General features: G+C 40.1%; 1 protein-coding gene across 3 annotated transcripts in view; it reads right to left on the reverse strand.

Annotated features, from left to right (window-relative positions):
* The window catches only part of tfrc.L (transferrin receptor L homeolog), a 28,795-nt gene extending 11,188 nt beyond the window's left edge, over positions 1 to 17,607 (reverse strand). Inside the window, exons 1-12 of one of the 3 annotated variants that reach the window (XM_018263578.2) lie at positions 17,510 to 17,607; positions 13,565 to 13,609; positions 11,551 to 11,755; positions 11,231 to 11,456; positions 10,698 to 10,838; positions 9,633 to 9,723; positions 4,841 to 4,963; positions 4,603 to 4,713; positions 4,274 to 4,413; positions 2,555 to 2,715; positions 681 to 800; positions 408 to 493 (exon numbers count right to left, since the gene is read on the reverse strand). In XM_018263578.2, coding sequence (XP_018119067.1) covers positions 408 to 493; positions 681 to 800; positions 2,555 to 2,715; positions 4,274 to 4,413; positions 4,603 to 4,713; positions 4,841 to 4,963; positions 9,633 to 9,723; positions 10,698 to 10,838; positions 11,231 to 11,456; positions 11,551 to 11,755; positions 13,565 to 13,597 — 1,437 coding nt within the window. In that variant the 5' untranslated portion in view covers positions 13,598 to 13,609; positions 17,510 to 17,607. Of the gene's footprint in view, positions 1 to 407; positions 494 to 680; positions 801 to 2,554; positions 2,716 to 4,273; positions 4,414 to 4,602; positions 4,714 to 4,840; positions 4,964 to 9,632; positions 9,724 to 10,697; positions 10,839 to 11,230; positions 11,457 to 11,550; positions 11,756 to 13,564; positions 13,610 to 17,379; positions 17,400 to 17,496 lie in introns of those variants that run through there. The other 2 variants (XM_018263579.2, XM_018263580.2) reach the window with 2 other exon arrangements.
* Positions 17,608 to 19,663: the final 2,056 nt, after the last annotated feature.

A 19,663-nucleotide genomic window follows, 5' to 3' on the forward strand; every position in this document is an offset into this window, starting at 1 on the left:
GATGTACACTGAACACATTTTATTTCAGTGCCAAAAAGCAGGAGGCTGGATATCACCTACTTCAAATTCATTTTAAAATTACATTTTAGTATGTTGTAGAGTATGGTATTGAAAGGCAATTTGGCTTTGGATTTTGTGCAATTTATTTCCTTTGTGTTCTGGTGTGCATTCTCTAGTCAGGCATTTAAGCTGCTATGCAGTTGGAAGGGTCACTAACTGCAGTAATAAAGCAGTTGCTTCAATGACAGATTGAAAGAAAATTAGGTGAGGGGCCACAGATCACAAAGTTTTTCCTAGGGCCAGCAAGCTAGCTTGACATTGGAGTATGTTAAGTTGGTTAGGACAAGAAAACAAACAAAATATTGAAATGATGGGTGTACTTGCCTTAAACCATGATAATAACCTACCTCTAGCCATTCTGTGGCACCAACAGATCCAAAGTCACCTGCACCCCAACTTGCAAATACAATACTTCTTCTTGGTCTAAACCCATCTGAATGGGAGATTGGAAAATAAAGTCTTATACACAGATTGTACTTGGGGAGGGATCAGAATAAGTCTATTTAAACACAGTAATTGAATTGAGTTTGGGATACCATATGCAGAGCTCAAACACCTGGTGTGCCATCACCCTTAACTGAACTTTCAAAACTTCATGTCTTTCCATAAACAAGCCTTACCTGTTTTCACCATATCAGAGAGCAGTCTTGCCAATTCCAAGAGTAAAGAAGTCCCAACAGCTGCTTTGGAGACTCCAGGGCCCCATGAATCTCTCTGAGCACCCACCACCACATAGTGATCTGTGGAGCAGAGTATTATGGGTAAGAAGCAAATCCAGTATTGAAGAAGTACATTAATAAATTACATATTCAAGAAACACTACAAATTGGATAATGAAAAAAAATGATAATTTCCAATTAGAGAATAGTCTACTTCACTGAAGAAACGCTATAGTTATGAATTCCATGTATACAGTGGAAATACCCCTATTTTATCCACTATAATGCCTGTCAGTACAAGTGTTCCTAAAATAAGGTCACAAAGAGGGATTAACAAGGCCCAAATTAGACCAGGTTTATATGGCTATGGGGGAACCCAATTCTGTAGTATGGCCATCACGGTTTTGAAAACACTTTTAGAACTTGCCATAAAGTTGGTACCATCACAGTCTACAAATTTAGTCCAGGTCTAATTTCTATGAAGATATAGTTGACAGCACGAGAGAGTAGCGAGTGGTCTATAGGTTTTGAAGTGCAACACATAATGTGAGGGCTCATTTAAAAAAAAAAAAAATCCCCCTCTGTCGCTTTGGCACCTGCTGCACTCATATGTAAGTCTATATACTTGTTTTTAGGCACATGCTGTAAAGGGAGGCATGTCGGTGTCCTGTGAACACCCATAAGGCTGTCAAAGATGCAATTCTTAAAGGAATGGTGCAATAATGGATGTAATTTTTGCACCAGCATTCTGATGTAATGATACGGATACTTTTGTTTCTCCTGCAAAGTTGAAAAATTTATACAAGACTAAACATTAAGGACCAGTTCAATGTAAAAATAAGAACTGGGTAAATAGATAGTATGTGCAAAATAAAAAAATGTTAGCCAAAAATATACCACCATACATGCACTGAATATCATACAAAACGTTCCATATGATAATAGTGCATGTATGGCACCTTAAAGGAATTCTTCAGTGTAAGGATAACTAGGTAAATGGGTTGTGCAAAATAAAAACATGTTTTTAAAATAGTTAGGCAAATATGTAATGTATAAAGGCTGGAGTGACTGGATGTGTAACATAATAGCCAGAACACTACTTCCTGCTTTTCAGCTCTATAACTCTGAGGGGGGGGTCACATGGGACATAACCGTTCAGCGGGTTTGCAACTGATCCTTAGCATTCAGCTCAGATTCAAAAGCAAACATGACCCATGTTGCCCACTCTCAAGTCACGGATTGGTTACTGTCTGGTGATCAATCAGTGGAAACCAAGAGAGCAGAAAAGCAGGAAGTAGTGTTCTGGCTAGTATATTACACATCCAGTCTTTACAGATTACATATTAACTAAAAACATTTTTTTTTTATTTTTAAAAACATTTTTTTATTTTGCACAACCCAAGAGAACATTGCTGAACATTGGCAAAACATAAAAGCTCAAACAGAGGTAGAATTCTTTGTTTTAATATGCATATTCAATGATTCAGCTCTTAATGTTAATAGAGAATACGAACAATCTTTCTGCAGAAAGTTTGCATACCAATCCCCAAGATGGATTGATTACTTGAAGTCATTCTATATTTGACCAGCGAGCACAATGGGATTCCCCAATGAATGTCAATAAAATCGGTATCAGTGCAAGAAACTAAGCCCAAAAAACAAAGCACAGATACAGAGTAGCCTGACTTTTCTCATTCAAGGAAATGGAAGTTGGCATCAGTGTCTTCCAGCGATTGGCTATGGCAAAAATACACTGTGTGCTCTAGTTTGTGCATTTGAAGGAACACATGTACACACATCATTTATTCCAAAGTATTAGCTTAGCATGCACCTACCAGACTGTTCAAAGCCTTGAATAACACCAAAAACATTATAGATCTTCTTTTCAACCGGAACATTCGTCACTTCAAGTTTAATATTTTGTGTGTCTTTGATCTGGGGCCCAAGTTTACATGCAACTTGCCACGTATCTGGGCAGTTATCCCCATCAAGCTTCCTAAAAAAACAAAAAGTTCAGAACTTAGGAGGGAAATCAGTATAGCCAGCACATACAAAATAATGAAATCCAAAAAAAAAAAAAAAATTATATATATAATATATATATAATATATATATATATAATATATATATAATATATATATAATATATATATATAATATATATATATATATATATATATATATATATATATATATATATATATATATATATATATATATATATATATATATATATATATATATATATAATATATATATATATATATATATATATATATATATATATAATATATATATATATATATATATATATATATATATATATATATAATATATAATATATAATATATATATATATATATATATATATATATATATATATATATATATATATATAATATATATATATATATATATATATATATATATATATATATATATATATATATATATAAATATATAAATATATATATAAATATATATATATAAATATATATATATATATATATATATATATATATATATATATATAAATATATATAAATATATATATATAAATATATTATATAAATATATATATATATATAAATATATATATATATATATATAAATATATATATATATATATATATATATATATATATAAATAAATCATGCACAAAGCTATGTACTGACAATGTGCAAGAACAAAAAAAACAAAAAATAAACACAATGCTGCATCCCACAGAGATGCACAGGCTTCAGCAAGATCCCGTTTGTCCATGCTGCTATGCAGAGTGTGCCGGATTGGTAATTTTAAGTAGTTGACCACTGTCGCATTGTGAGACTGAATTGTTAATAAACTGGCATCTTGCCATTTGCACAGGGCATGGTAGCCAAGACACATCCACATTTTTAGGCAGTAAAACATTGTTTTATATGCGAGTTGCTGTAGTTCAAGCAACTAACAATGTTGTTGCAGCACAAATAAAACAAAAATGCAACTGAAGATAGAGTGTCAGCTCTGCATATTGTGCAGACATTTTCTCATCTGTTTAGCAGTGCAGGTTGTGTATTAAATGCACCTGTATTAAGAGTATTAGTACATGTGCCCCTTACCATTCCTGCCTACAGCATGCATCTGTACGGCTTACTAGCCTTCAACATGTGGATTGGCAAGCCCGGTGCCAAGTAGAAATATTAAATTTAAGCATATCATAGAATTTGCAATTAACTTTGGTTTGCTTTTTCCACCCAGAGGAAAAAATTTATAGCACACAGGGCATAATGGCTGCCAAAACGGCCATGGTTGCTTCCAATTCACTGGATGGTTTTAGTGCTTTTTAAAAAAAAAAAATGCTTAAAGTAATATCAGACTAAAAGCCAGTACATTCACTATCATGTGCAGAATTAATGTTTTACCCACTAGAATAATTACAGCCCTTAAAATTTTCACAGACAAACTTATTTTAACTCTAGAGCATTTAATTCTGGCCTGCCTGCTTTTTTTTGTGACCACAATATACTGTATGCAAGTTTAGCTTGCCAACAAAGTATGACTATAAATATGCTCACTCTAGCAGTTTCTTGCCATCTTCACTAGAAATAGTTTGAACTGGAATGCTTGGGAGTCCTGAGGATTTGGATGGAGGAAACTGTGTGTGGTTGAAAGATGGAAAACCAGGTGTGTATGGATCCCCAGTTCCATAATGAGCCTAAGAGGAGAAAGAAAAAAAAAAGTGTTTTATTAGCAGCATTCCTTATTTTCAACACTAGTTGAATGAACAGGGCTAATGACTACTATATTTTATAGAGGTGTATGCTAACTTCTTAAAACAATAGGCATAAAGTGTTTTGACTTTTTTTAACTTAATAAACAAAAAAGACTTGAAACAGTTACTTACATGACCAAACGGAGAATCTACAAATCCACTTTGGCGGAGTGGGAATGTCAAGTCGGATGGCTCCGGATAGATTAATACTCCCTTGGCTTTGTGGAGTTCTGCATTTTTAACCTTAAAAAAAAAAAAAAAAAAATAGAAAAAAAAAAGGAGCATCAAGAGATTCATTAATAACTACAAAGTAGCTAGAAAGACAGCACATCAGAAAAGGTGATATTGTAAGGTTTTTGTAATATATTACCTTTTCAGCAAAGCTGATTAATCCAGAACGTACAAGGATGAGATTTTCAGAAAGATCAATCTTCTTTTCTTGTATGGCTTTGAAGTCTTCCTTACGGCCGTAATGGCAGTACACTAGTTTTCCCTTGAGAATATAAGTAAGAGATACATGGGAGTTTTATATAGTTAAAAAAAAAAAGTTCTCTCTATCAATTCATCAATAAGAGCCCTTTGAGGCTGGCAGCCTTAAAACAAGCCCGTGGCAAGATGGAAAAGGAGTACTAGTGGCAGGGATTAAAAAAATTAAATAAATCTAACAATGCAAAAAGGGTATTTTGTATTACTCACTGTTAAATCCCTCTCTCTTCAGATGTCTGTGGGACACAGGGACCGGGGGTATAGCTTCCTCCACAAGGAGGCAGGACACAGAGGAAAACTCCTCCCCTGCTCCTATACCTCCTTTAATATATCTCTGATAGGTTCAGTTTTGCGTAGCAAAGAGTATAACAAACAATAACTATGAACTTATGTTCATATTGCCAGGTAAGGCAGTTTAGTAGGATCCACTTACAGGGCATGAAGGCAGTGTCCCACAGATGTCTGAAGAGAAAGGGATTGAGCGGTGAGTAACTCAAAATCCCCTTTTCTCTTGCAGAGTTCTGTGGGTCACGGGGACCATGATGACATACCAAAGATGTCCCCCAAGTATTAGGAGGGATGACGCAGGCCTTCGCTTAGAAGATTGCAGCCGGCAGCACCTTCCTCCCAAAGTATGTGTCAGATTCTGTAAAGACCTCAAATTTAACACTTTTTGGGAAGGAATGGAGGTAGGCCCAAGTTGCCGCCCTAAAAATTTGCTCCACTGAAACTGAATTCCTGAAGGCCCAGGACATTTAGATTCCTCTGGTACCATGTGCCTTCACCAGAAGGGGCGGGGACTTTCCTTGCGCCACGTATTCCCTTTGGATCGACCTCCTTGATCCATCAGGAAATGGAGGTTCTTTATGCCAGACTCCCTTTCTTGGCTGCAAATGGAGAGACAAACAGCGAGGATGTGGGCCTAATGTCACTGGTGCGGTCTAGGTAAAATTTGAGAGCCCTGTCGGGGTCCAGTGAGTGGAGAGCGACCTCCTTGGGAGTTTTCAGGTAAAAAGGTGGGAAAAGTAAACCCAAGTTGAGTTCCCAAGGAGGGAGAGGGTCCCTGTAAGGAGGGGCTACAGCTACTTGAAGAAATTTGCTAACATTCGGAAGAAGGGCTATCAGTCCCTAGAAAACAAAAATGTAGAGAGCTGAGACTTCTGGGAGGTCAAAAGATAGTTCCTTATTGAGGCCTGCTTGTAAGAAGTCGAGCAGACGAGGGATGGAAAGGATTTTGGAGACTGGTGCACCAGTCTCTGTAGGATCTCCAGACCCTACAGGAAGTCTTGGAAGACATTGGCTCTCTCGCAGAGGACATGGTACGAATGACTGTAGCAGTGAAGCCCTTGCACTGAAGAATTAAGGTCTAAATAGCAGTCAAACTCAGGAGGGCCATATTAGAGGATGGGACCCTGGGAGGAGGTCTGGAGCCATTGGAAGGCGCCATGGTTTTTCTACGGGCACTGTGGTGGTGATGTCGAATTGGAGCTGGTCCTGCCAATACCGGAGGGCTGACCAGACCGCTTGTATCTCCAGGATTGAAAGAGAATTTTTCGGGAAACCATCGACCTTATGATGTCTGGTTGCCTAAAGTCGCTCCCCAGACTTGAAGGCTGGCATTTGTGGCGAGGAGAAGCCAGTTTGGCTCCGATATGGGCTGGTCTTTTGATAGGTTGGTGCGAAGGAGCCGCTCTACGAAAGTAAGATCCTTGCCTTGGGGAGTAGGGTCATGGTCTGCAGGAGGTTGGTGCGGTTCCACTGGTCCAGGATGTTCCACTGCAGATCATGGAGGTGGAATTGGGTAAAGGGAACAGCCTCTATTGATACCAACATGGATCCTAGGACTCTCGTGGCTAACCGGATGGATGGACGTTGAGCATTCGAGAGCTGGCAGACCTGCGTCTGAAGTTTCGTGATTTTGTCGGGGGGGGGGGGAAGATGCGTTGGGCCTCAGTATCGAACAGCATGCAAAGGAAGGTAATTTTGGGCTGGGGATGAGGTAGGACTTGGCCCAGGCTGGTCAGGGTAGATACAGCGGATATCAGCTGCCGTTCTGCCTCCTGAAATGAAGGTGCTTTGAACAGCAGATTGAGGTATGGCGTGATAGAAATGCCCTGCAACCGAAGTGTGGCAGCTGCCATCACTTTGGTGAAGATCCTGGGGCCATGAACTGGTAGTGGCAACTGTTGAAGGCAAGAATTTCTGGTGAGGAGGGAAAATTGGAATATGAAGAGAAGCGTCACCTGGATTTATTGCTGCTTTGACTGACCTCATGGATTCCATTTTGAATCTGGATCTCACCAAGGAATTTAGACGTTTCAGATCCAACACTGGAAGGTACACTGTTCTTTTTTGGCACGAAGAGGAGGTTGGAATAGAAACCTCGGAAACAATTGACAGATGGCACAGACGTTAGAACCTTGTCGTGAAGGAGTTGTTGAACCACAGACCTGAACGCAGCCTGCTTGAGAGGTTCCGTGAAAGTGCCTTAGCCTTCCCCCTATTGGCTGTGGATAGTCATGCCATGTAGTGCATATCGATTGATTTTTGCTGGAATCGTTTCCCTAGCCACGTAGACTTGGTTTAGTTCTGGAAGCTACCCTTGGCACCACAGTGGGAGGAATGGCCCCTGGTGGATGAGCTACTGTGTTTTTTCTCCCTCTCGTGTTTTTGGAGGTAGAATTGAGGAACATTTATCTATCGGGTGGGAGAGGAGACTTTTTTCTCACAGCTGGGAGCTATTCCTCCATGAGTCAAGCGACAAGAGAGCCATTCTAACAAAGGAGAACTCAAAAAAGCTTTGTGGTAAAAGTATACTTTATTTTTTAGGCATACACTTCTATCAAAAACTTTTCATTCACCATAGTAGTATGCCGTTCACCACAGTAGTATGTGGTATGGCTCATGCAAATTAGATAGTATCTTTCAGATTGAATGATAGTATCTAATTGCGCATGTGAGGGAACAATAGATGCAGATTTTTTCTGAAAACAGGTATGTGGAGGTGTCTGTAGGAGTTTCAGTACTTAAGCTCCTGACAGTATAGAACTGAGGAAATTAAGTGTACCTAAGGTCCCCGGAGAGAGTTTGGAGTGATCTTCTGCCTCCTTTGCTCTGTCTGAAGGGAGCTCCCCTTCATTCAGAGACTGGATTACCACAAGCTGGCGAGGCCAGGGGTGAGTCTATGTCACGGTTCTGATCAGAGGGGGGGAGACAGGGCGCTTTGTAGTTTTTGTTTTAGGTTCTGGGCTTGCCTGGTCCGTCCAGGAGTTTGTCCAAACAGGCTGCTAATTTTGGGATGCCTGTAGACAGCTGTAATGCCCAAGTTGAAGGTTCCATGTTTCAGCTGCATGTGGATGGCTGAACAGAAGAATCCAATGGAGTTTGGGAAGTTTCTACCTTTGGGTTCATTTGTGTGGTAGTAACAGGTATCCTGAGCTTGGGAGGAACAGGGTCCTTTCGGCCAGAGGGGAGGTGTTTGCAGTATTTGGCACATGCAAAGTATTTAACCTATGTGGCGCCTTGGCAAACGGACCCTCCAAATTACCCTCAGACATGGTAATATGGGCTGTTTAATGCACTAATGTAGCCGTTATAATATCCCGACAGGGGATTCCCCAAGTCTCCCTTTAGTGCCTGACCCTTGTATGGAGTGTGCTATCCCTCTGGTCCCCACAATTATTAGTGGTCTCCCTTAATATTTAATCTTATCTCAGGATGGGGAGTGGATGTCTCAGCCCATTAGCTCCTGCGATTCTGGGTCCCAATGTCAATTGGAAAGCAGAAGCTGGATAGGTGTGTCTGTGCCAGTTGCAGCCGGATCCGGAGAGGAAGCACAAAGAGAAGAGATCGAAGAGTTCTGGAGGGTGACTCGGATGATGTAGTGACATCAGTAGAAGTGTGCACTTGTGCCACTCGGGAGTTCAGATACTGTGGGGGCCCAGGGCTGGAGGAGATAGGAGTCTAAGGGGACCAGAGAGCTTGCTTGCTTGCTTCAAGAGTGTGGAGGGAAGATATACTTACAACAATGGTGCAAAGGTTTTTTAGTAGCCTTAAGTCCATTTTCATCGCTTGTAGGCATGTGCTGGACCAGACAAAGCCTACATGATTTCTCTGAAGTCTTAATAGCCCTGAGTATCCCGCGGACGGGGAAGCCACTCTAGAGGGACTCTTAAGCCAGATGCTTCTGGGTCAACCCCTGGCGCCAGGAAAAATGATCTGGCCACAGTAATCTTTGAATAATTATGTCCTGTCTCCTTGAGGACACTAGTAAAACTGAACCTATAGTAGAGGGGGTACAGTAGCAGGGGACGAGCCTTCCTCTCTCTCGCTAGTGTCCTGCCTCCTAGTGGAGGAAGCTATACACTGTGACCCACAGAACTCTGCAAGAGAAATGTTAATTCTGTCGACTGGTAGCCTAGAGCAACAGCAGCAGTGGATGACACACTATATTATATTGGGATGAGCTTATGCGATTTTCTTTTTATATAGTTCCCATCACCATTAAGTACAGCTCTCCATCCGAATATTTAGCACTATACACAATCTACAATTGTTAATGACATCAACCCAAAAAGTGTAATATTTCTGAAGTAATTGTTTCAGTTGGTATAGCAGAAATGTCTTCAATTTCAGTACATTATTTTCTATATGAAAAAATGCAAATGACAACTTACAGTTACAGTTGCTGCTGGGCTATAAGCCACATACGCAGAAGGCGGCAAAATCTCTTCTTTATCACTCAAAAGTGTTACTTTATTCGGTGAACTAAGAGAAAAAAAAAAAGCACGATTAAGTTCTCAAATGTCCTAAAGTTAGAACTTCAAACGGACCTTTAAAAGACCAAACTGAAGCCTTCCATTTTTGCCATTTTGAACTCAATTACCCAATGTCCTAATATGTTTATATTAGCTCCCAATATGTTTATAACTTTTGGAAGTTCTCCTTAGAACTTTCTTTATTAAATCCAGGGGCAAATATGTACTCATAAGATCTCTGCTTCGGGTGTGCTTGTTGGAAGCCTGGCAGCTCCTGATGAGTGCATGGAAAGCAAGTATAAGCTCGTTGTTTATTAGAGCATATAAAACCAGGGGTCCCCAGTTTGTTGGCAAATTTCTGTAGGCCCCATTCCTGTGAAGTAATTTCCAAAAGACTCCTAAACCCCTAATTGGTTTGCATCCAATAAGGATTCATTATCTCTTAAGGTGGCCATACACGGGCCGATAAAAGCTGCCGACAGACCGTGTCGGCAGCTTATTGGCCCGTGTATGGGGCCCCCCCGACGAGCTTCACCGATCGAGATCTGGCCGAAAGTCAGCCAGATCTTTATCGGATGGGACAGAAAATCCTGTCGGATCGTGGGCGCATCTATTCGTTGATGCGATCCGACCGCCCGTTTGGGCATAGTTTAGGATCCGATCGTTGGGCCCTAGGGCCCACGATCGGATCTGCCCAATATTGCCCACCTCAAGGTGGGCATATCGGAGGGAGATCCGCTCGTTTGGAGACATCGCCAAACGAGCGGATCTCTCCATGTATGGCCACCTTTAGTTTGGGTCAAGTACGAGGTACTGTTTTATTATTACAGAGAAAAGGGAAATAATTTTTTAAAAATTTGTATAAAATGGAGTCTATGGGAGATGGTCTTTCCATAATTCAGAGCTTTCTAGATAATCCCATACCTGTACTATAAATATAACTAAAATACTCCATATACAAGAGGGAAAGCTTTCAAACCTTACCTTCCAGGCTCCTGTAGCGTAACATAATGTTCATCGTTCCACACTTTATCCAAGGACATCTGCCCAAACTCTTCATGCACCATTAAGGCTACACTCTCTTCATTTCTGGTACCCGCTTCACGAGAGATCTTCGATATTTTGCTAACAAAGAGGAGATGCAGAAAAAAAAAAAAAAAGTTTTTCACCCATATATCACCCACTTTTTTCTGCCAAAACGGAAAGGTACCAAAATTTGAAAGTCTAGATGACCGGGGCTACTTGGTCTTAAAAAAAGTCAGAAGAATTTAACCAGCAAACATATTTTTCCACTGTGGGGTAAGGAGCTTTTTTGTTGTTTTTTAAATCTGTTAAAATCCACAATTATTGACAAGCCCATCAACTCACATTTATAGTGCAAGTGCAGAGTGGCCATTATTTGTAATCACTGCAATGCCCTGCTTAACTAAACTGTAGAGACTGTTGCAAGAAATTGCATTATGTAAATACAAAAAAAATTAATTTAAAAAAATTAAAGGAATGAATGAATCACATACTCAATGCTATTCTTCAGAAATAGATTATCTATCTTTGATTTTAAGATGGGTGCCAAATCACTCCAATGGAGCACGCTGGGCATTTCCGTTTCCATATTAGTTTCATCCTCATCATTAGGAGGTATTGTGTTACAGTCATTTACAGCAGAGCATATCACGGTTTCTGGGTTCTTAGACTGAATAGAGGAGTCACGACCTCTGTGACTTAGATAGCCAATAAGAAATCCTGTAAAGTTAAAAAAAAAACAAAAAAAACACACGTTTTAATACATATACACATATACACACACACACGTTAAGAAATGTACAAAAATACTTACCAAGTAAGATTAAGAAAGATCCCAAAAGAATTTTCATGCAGATCCTTTTACAGTTGTTTTCTGGTCTTTGCTTCACAACCGGCTCTCCCATTGTTTGGTCTCCACACTCTTCATCATCAGCAAGCTTCATTTCTACTTGACTAGCATCTCCATCAGTCTGCTGTGTTAGACTGAAGCGGGTGTAAGAAAGAGGGTATCTGCCAATCTGAGACACACAAGGTATTAAAAAGGTGTTAAAAAGGGACACTGTCATAGGAAAACATTTTTTTCAAAACACATCAGTTAATAGTGCTGCTTTTAGCACAGACTTTATTACAGATTTAATTTTGAAATAGGGCATGGAGCTATACATAGTCAGTTTCCCAGGTGACCCAAGTCATGTGACTTGTACTCTGATAAACATCTGTCACTCTTTACTGCTGCACTGCAAGTTGGAGTGATATCACCCCCCCCCCCCCAATTCCATCAGCAGAACATTGGGAAGGTAACCAGATAACAGCTCCCTGGTAGATATAAGAACAATGATCAATAGTAGAAGTTCATGTCCCACTGCAAGGAGAAACAATAGCCTGTCAGAAAGCAGTTCCATAGTGCAGCACTAACTACAATTGTTGGGTTAGGCATTACATTTTACATGGTAGAGTGAATTATTTGCAGTGTAAACAGTGTAATTTAGAAACAAAAACTACACCAAGGGGGGGGGGGGATTGGCATAAATCCTGAAAAGGAAAGTCCGAGTTATTAGTATGGGTATTGTTTTTATATTATTTCACTAAATAAGCTTCCTTCATTGAAAATTCTTGCTTAGACTTGCCAAGATGTATCTTTTGAATTTAAGGTTTCTCAGATATGGGAGTAGCTATGCTTTACAAGTCAAAACATGTTTTCAGACTTCATATTCTGCAGTGTATCATCCCTTTAAATAGTATTGTTGCTTAAACAGTGTTGATCCAATAGTGTTGCAGTATTTTTAGGAACAGGCTGGTGCGGCTATAAGGGGTAAAAACTAGGGGTATTTATTATAGAAAAAACTAGTCAAAAAGATTTAAGGCTAATGTTCATCTCATTGGGTGCCAAAAATAAGCAGAACATGCCTGACTTAAGCAGGTAAAACTTCTATGGGTATGCAGTTGCAGGTTTTCTTTTTTTTTTTTAAATTGCAGCTCAATTTCAGCATTACGAGTTAAAGGGATACTGTCATGGGAAAAAAAATTTTTTTCAAAATGAATCAGTTAATAGTGGTGCTCCAGCAGAATTCTGCACTGAAATCCATTTCTCAAAAAAGAGCAAACAGATTTTTTTATATTCAATTTTGAAATCTCACATGGGGCTAGACATTTTGTCAATTTCCCAGCTGCCCCTGTTCATGTGACTTGTGCCTGCACTTTAGGAGAGAAATGCTTTTTGGCAGGCTGCTGTTTTTCCTTCTCAATGTAACGATGTGTCTCAGTGGGACATGGGTTTTTACTATTGAGTGTTGTTCTTAGATCTACCAGGCAGCTGTTATCTTGTGTTAGAGAGCCATTATCTGGTTACCTTCCCATTGTTCTTTTGTTTGGCTGCTGGGGGAAAAGGGGAGGGGGTGATATCACTCCAACTTGCAGTACAGCAGTAAAGAGTGATTGAAGTTTATCAGAGCACAAGTCACATGACTTGGGGCAGCTGGGAAATTGACAAAATGTCTAGCCCCATGTCAGATTTCAAAATTGAATATAAAAAAAAAAAATCTGTTTGCTCTTTTGAGAAATGGATTTCAGTGCAGAATTCTGCTGGAGCAGCACTATTAACTGATTAATTTTGAAAAAAATTTTTTCCCATGACAGTATCCCTTTAACCAGAGCCAAACCTATCACATTTACTACATGGCAGCACAGAAACCAATGCAAATAGCATGAGAATTTAATCAGCCTTGTAGTAACAGCTTATATTACAGTCCAACCTCATATTCACAGTTCAAACATTGCTGGTTTGAAATGTCCAATTAATAAAAAAAAAAAAAAAAAAAACAACTTACAAAGTTTGTTACTGCTGATCTCGCCCGATCCATCTTGAACAAAACCTAATTTAAGGAAGAAAATGTATCTTTAAATAATTCTTCTGTGGACTTTATACTGGTTCAGACATTGATAGAAATACAAGATGAGAGATCAGATGGCTATTGTAAATGTTAACATGATATGCTTATCTGATCACGTACACAATTATAGCATTACACAATAGCGGAATTCCCCAACTGCTACAAGATATCTTTTCTAGTTTTGTTCTGAATATATGCAACTCTCAATATTAGTCCACCAGAATGGTGCCAAAGTCAGATGTATGCACAGTCAGATATGAGGGCAAGGGCACAAGAGTAAGGAAGGCTTCTCTCCACATGCCGATTTTAATAGGGAGAGAAGCGGATCAGATGAAATCCGTGGCCTTCTCTATCTGCACTTAGGGGCTGAACTCCCCGGCATCTTTCATCAGATCGTCTTGCAGCGACAAAACGCATGAGTCAAGTCGGATGTAGTCGCAGGCGTCAAAATATAATGGGACTGAACGAAAAGTCACAGGTAAAAACTACACATGATAAGACTTTCAGATGAAGACACATCAGACAGTCGTGTAGGATGGAATGTAGTTTTTACCTCCAACTTTTCGTTCAGTCCCATTATATTTTGACGCCTGTGACTACATCCGACCAGTGCCAGAACTAGGGGTAGGTAGAGTAGGCACGTGCCTAGGGTGCAAAGCTGGGGGGTGGGGCGCGACGGGCACGTACCTGTTCTGTCCCCTACCCCATGTCCGGTCCCCTCACTCCCCGTCTTCCTGCGCTTCCACACACACACCGATCTGCGCCTCTGCGCATGCACGCCGTTGTCAGCTCACGCATGTACATGCTCAGCCAGCGCTGTGCCTGGCCAGGTTGCCTAGGGCGTCTGCCCGGTGTGGCCTGGCTCTGCATCAGACTTGTCTCCTGCATTTTGTTGCAACGAGACGATCCGATGAAAGATGTTCAGCCTTAAAAGTACAGCTTCCACCTGTGCTTGGCTACATTGAGCAGAGAGGGGATCAGACGGCTTTCACTAGCAACCAGGCAGCAGTTTGAATGAGCAACTGAATAATGAATCAGAGCGCGAGTGCCTGAATAGAAAGATAAATAATAAAATTGCAATAGACTGGTATAGCCTTAGGTCAATGGAACACAAAGAGATTAGTCACCTAAGGGCTGTGGCAGTAGAGCATTTTTATCGTGGGCAACAGATCTCCCATAAAAACTTCTCTATCACCAATAAGAGAAATTGCCATTGGTAAACTTTGGGGGACCTTATTATGTGTAGGTTTTGCCGTTATTGCCGATGGAGAAACTTTTTCGGGAGATTTGTCGTCTGCAGTCGTGTAGCTTTATTGCGGGCGACAAATCTCCCTATCAGCCACATCCCTAAAATAATCTCCTCTTCTGAGGGTGACTTTTTTTCCTCCAAATGCTTCCCAAGTGTCTATAATGTAAATTGCCAGTGGTAAGGCGAATAAAACACTTTAATGAATTTAAAGTCCAAAGTTACCTTGCAGGAATACTTCGGAAAAACTAAGCACTGCATATGTTTTACCACCAGCAATGTATATTTTTGCCAGTGGGGGAAGCATTTGGAGGAAATCAAGTCACCCACAAAAGAGGAGGAGATGTATTAACCTTGTGTGCCATTGCCTTTTTTGGCTGCCAGGCTCTGTGGCCCTCCATTTGAAAGCTGGAAAAAAAGAAGACAAATAATTCAAAAACTACAAACAAAAATATACAAAAAAACCAATGCTAAGAATAGGACATGCCAGAACATACTAAAGGTTAACTTAAAGGAAATTAAGCTTTCAAAAAAAAAAAAAAACAAACAAAAAAAAAAAACACATTAATAACTTTTTCTCTAGCTTAACGGTGACTTTAAGTTGTGTGCATTAATAATATCATCCTATAATCAGTGCTTTGATGTAAATTCCAAGAGCCACGTGGGAGTCACAAGGGACCTAAAAATGCAACGCACATAACGTCTGCAGGATTGTGCTAACATTAATTACTAAGCCGATTATTTTATTTCACACAGTTGTTGAGAGTCAAACTATTATAACAATCTGGTGGGGTGCATGAAAAGCACTTAAAATGCAATGCCCCCCCCCCAAGGACAACTGAAAGGCTTGTAACCTTGAACTAGGTTTTATTATTATTAGGAAGGATTTAAAAAGCATCAGCACATTCCCAGAGCAGCGTGCATAGCCTTGGCAAATAACTGCAGAAGTAAATTTAACAATAATGTGGAAACCATTATAAACATATCTATACAATGCACATACTACATAATAACAAGAGGACTGCATGATTTATCCTTTTCAGGTATAACTGAATGAAACCCTTCTCTCCCCAAGCTATCGAACTACAATTGCCAGCAACTTCCAGGAGCGGTATATAAGCATTCTTTTATATACATACTGTATTAGGTTACACGTTACAGCCCAGTTGTCTGCAGCTCTGTGCAGTACAAGTTCCAAGTAAAGGTGACCTTCACCAGTCAAAAGGAAGTAGGCCTATAACCTTGTGACAGCTATACAACACACGTGGCCTTATTTACTGTTAAAGTGGCACAAAGTAGTTGTGGGCAGCATTGTTGCCGCTTCTATGGATACACACACTGTATGAAGCTTACTGGAGACAATAGTGGCACAGGTTTGTGGCAGACTTTGTAATATTGTCAGACTGGGAACAACTCGCTGGTTTAGAAATGCTTTTAAATTAAAACTTGCCCATTGGTATTCTTTCCATGGACAAGGAAAGGGCCGGCGACTTCATTTAGTCTGGGAACAGGTTTAGGTGCAGGGTAGGGAGGACATAACATATACTCATCACAGGAGACAGGTGGTGAGGTGAAAATGATATAGTGAATAAAGTACCCACTCTTGTAAAATATAAGGATATTATAAGTTACCAAGGAGTTTCATGACCATATAGAAGCATGAGGCCGAAGGGGGGGTACTTAATTTATTATAATACACAAATTTCAGTGAGTCATGTGACAGAAATGACATCAGAACTCCGTTTAAAACTGATGACATCAGAACTCACCGTTTACAAGAATATAATTTACAAGAGATACATGGCTTTTGTGTATTATATAGTGAATAAAGTACCCCCTCTTGTAAAATATAAGGATATTATTAGTTACCGAGGAGTTTCATGACCATATAAAAACATGAGGCCGAGTGTTTTTATACAGGTCATGGAACTCCGAGGTAACTTCTAATATCCTCATATTTTACAACTGGGGGTACTTTATTTATTATAATACACAAATTTTAGTGAGTCATGTGACAAAAATGACATCACTACTCACCGTTTATAACTGATGACATCACTACTCACCGTTTATAAGGATATAATTTACAGGATATTCATGGCTTTTGTGTATTATATAGGAATACAAAGCGAATGTTATAAGGGTTAGCTGCTAAGAGAAACCTGCAAGCAGATAAGTTGGAGGGAGAGGAGTGATTTATCACACTCATTAGCAATCTGAGGACCACACGCTGTATAGGGAAGAGCCTTTTGTCTGCATAATGCCGGCAACTGACAGCTCGGCTAGTAAGGGCTACACACACGGTTAGAAGGACACAGGTCGGACGCTGCTTCCTATTCAGACAGACAGTAGGCCTAAGGCATCACACGCTCCATTCGAGGCGCTCTAGAAGTTCACAGGGAAGAAGAGCAGCTGGTCGAGCAAATGAATGACAGAGCGGCCATGTGCTGAAGAACACGCGCGCCGGCAATGACGAGGTTACGGATATGGACAGGGAGAATAATACCTAAGCTTCACCGAGAGCTGTACTTTGCCCGAGTCTACACGTACACGCTGTCATACACCGAAGCCGTTTAGCAGCAAGAAAAAAAAAAAAAAAAGAAAAAAGTCGCTATTGTCTCACCGATCTCACTCACCTCTTGCGCGCTCCAGTATGTGGACGAGATTCACTCCCAGCCTTTCATTATACGGACTCGTCAGCTCACGTAGTCAAACTCCTCCCCTTTTAAAGAAGCAGTAACACCACGAACACAGGCTTATAGTTGATCTTACTATCCAGTGAGCCAACCTGCAAACAAATGTAATATGTGGAGAGGTTTCTGAGGAATGGTTGAGGGCCAAGAATGCCAAGAGACTCTTGTTTATTTTCCTGAGAGTTAACCCTGACACAGTTTATCAGACAGCGACTACTGTTCTATATATACACCTGCCCCATTACTCAATATCACACAGCATGGCTGCCCCTATGGCTACACTGCAGCTGATATTGACATAGCTAAAGCAAAAACATTTGCTTATTCCCACAGGCTGGAGTTTTATCCTAGTTTTTACCAATACTCCGGTTGTCAGGAACAGGGTTGCCACCTTTTCTGAAAAAAAATAACCTTCCTATTAGGGTTGCCACCTGGCGGGTAAAATTGATGGTTGATCCCAATGTTATTAATAGGGAAAAAAGATAAATATATAGGAAGGCCGGTAATTTATTCCAGAAAATGTGGCAACCCTATAAATGACAGGGCATTTTCAGGGAAATTTGTCGTCGTGTTATTATTGTGGGCAACAAATCGACTGTGTTTCATTTTCCTAAGGAAAAATTCCCTCACAGTGAGAAAAAATGTGTTACGGAACTGGCAAATACTTTAGCAAATAATTTTTGGCATTTTTAAATGTGCAAACGCAGAAATGTAAAGATCAAGGTCTGGACTGGGAATTAAAATGGGCCCTGGAATTTCAGTGCCCTAACAGCCCCCCACCAGCCCACTTAATAATGACTGTCTATGACATCTTACATCAGCCGCTCTGGCATTTGCCAGAACCCACAGATTGCCTGTCCGGGCCTTGACTATCACCATGACATTAGGGTGACAATGAGCCAGTCCGGGATACTTTGAAACCATTTTTTTCTTAATTTTAATCATTATCAGCCTTATGACGTGTAATAGTTGCTCACTCTGTCAGCACTGAGTAAAAATGCCAGCTCAGTGTTTTTTTTAATTTTAGCTGCATCTTTGACCATGCCCCTTGAGCTCTGTGCTTGTTTCTGAGGTGAATTTACATACCTCCCTATAGTCCCATTTAGAAGACCTAAGAATGAATGGGGCTTCATGTAGAAACAGGCAGAGTTTGGGTTGATTGGGTTGGGATGGGTGTATCAGGCAGTAGCTGAGTGTGGTGGGGTGGAACAAGGGCCTAATCTAATTTGTCCTTCATTTGATAATTCATATGTTTTATTAAAAATAGAAGAATTAATTGCTTAAAGGGGACCTGTCACCCAGACTGGGCCAGGAAAAAACCCGGTGCGCTCTTTTGGCCCGCTGGCCCAGATCCGCTTCTCAATGCCAAAAAAATGCGCGCATGGATGTAAATCGCTGGTGGTATAGCACTCGTATCCCTTAGTTTTTCTGAAGTTGCCTGAATTTGCCTCACGAGGAAACTTCGGGCGACTTCGTGAAGTCGAAGCAATCCGAGTGCCATCCTGCCGGTGACTTATGTTCTAGCCGACGGGAAGGCATTTCGGGGAGATAAGTCGCCCGAAGAAGAGGCGATTTGTCACTGGGCGACTAATCTCCCCAAGTAGCATCGTGTGCCACCACCCTAAATGTAATTGCAACTGAGTAGTAGCATCTGACTGTTTACTTTGTCTGTATTACTGGCTTTAACCTCTGAGACAATGAAGCAGAAGCAGCTGATCAAAAGACCAAGATGAACACTAACTTCTGCTACACGGAAAAGGATAAACAAATAATTCATTATTCAATATTTCAGTTGTGTTGACAAAAACATTTAAACACGTTTTTTTATTACATGTATTATTGTTATTATGTTTATATATTTCTTACAATTACATTTTCTTACATTAAGCAAAAAAAAGGTTTTGGGTGGAGGACCCATTTAACAGAGAATTTAAAAAGAGGAAGTAAAATGATTCATTGGGGTCTTTTGTAATGATACACAATGACATAGCCTCTGAGAAAGGCTACGTGTCACTTTTTATCCTGATTTGTATCTAATGTTTTGGCACCATTCTGTTCCTGGTTGGTATATATGGTTTACTTGTAGTTAAAGAAGGT

Source organism: Xenopus laevis, chromosome 5L, assembly GCF_017654675.1.
Source record: "Xenopus laevis strain J_2021 chromosome 5L, Xenopus_laevis_v10.1, whole genome shotgun sequence".
NCBI classification, from domain to species: domain Eukaryota; kingdom Metazoa; phylum Chordata; class Amphibia; order Anura; family Pipidae; genus Xenopus; species Xenopus laevis.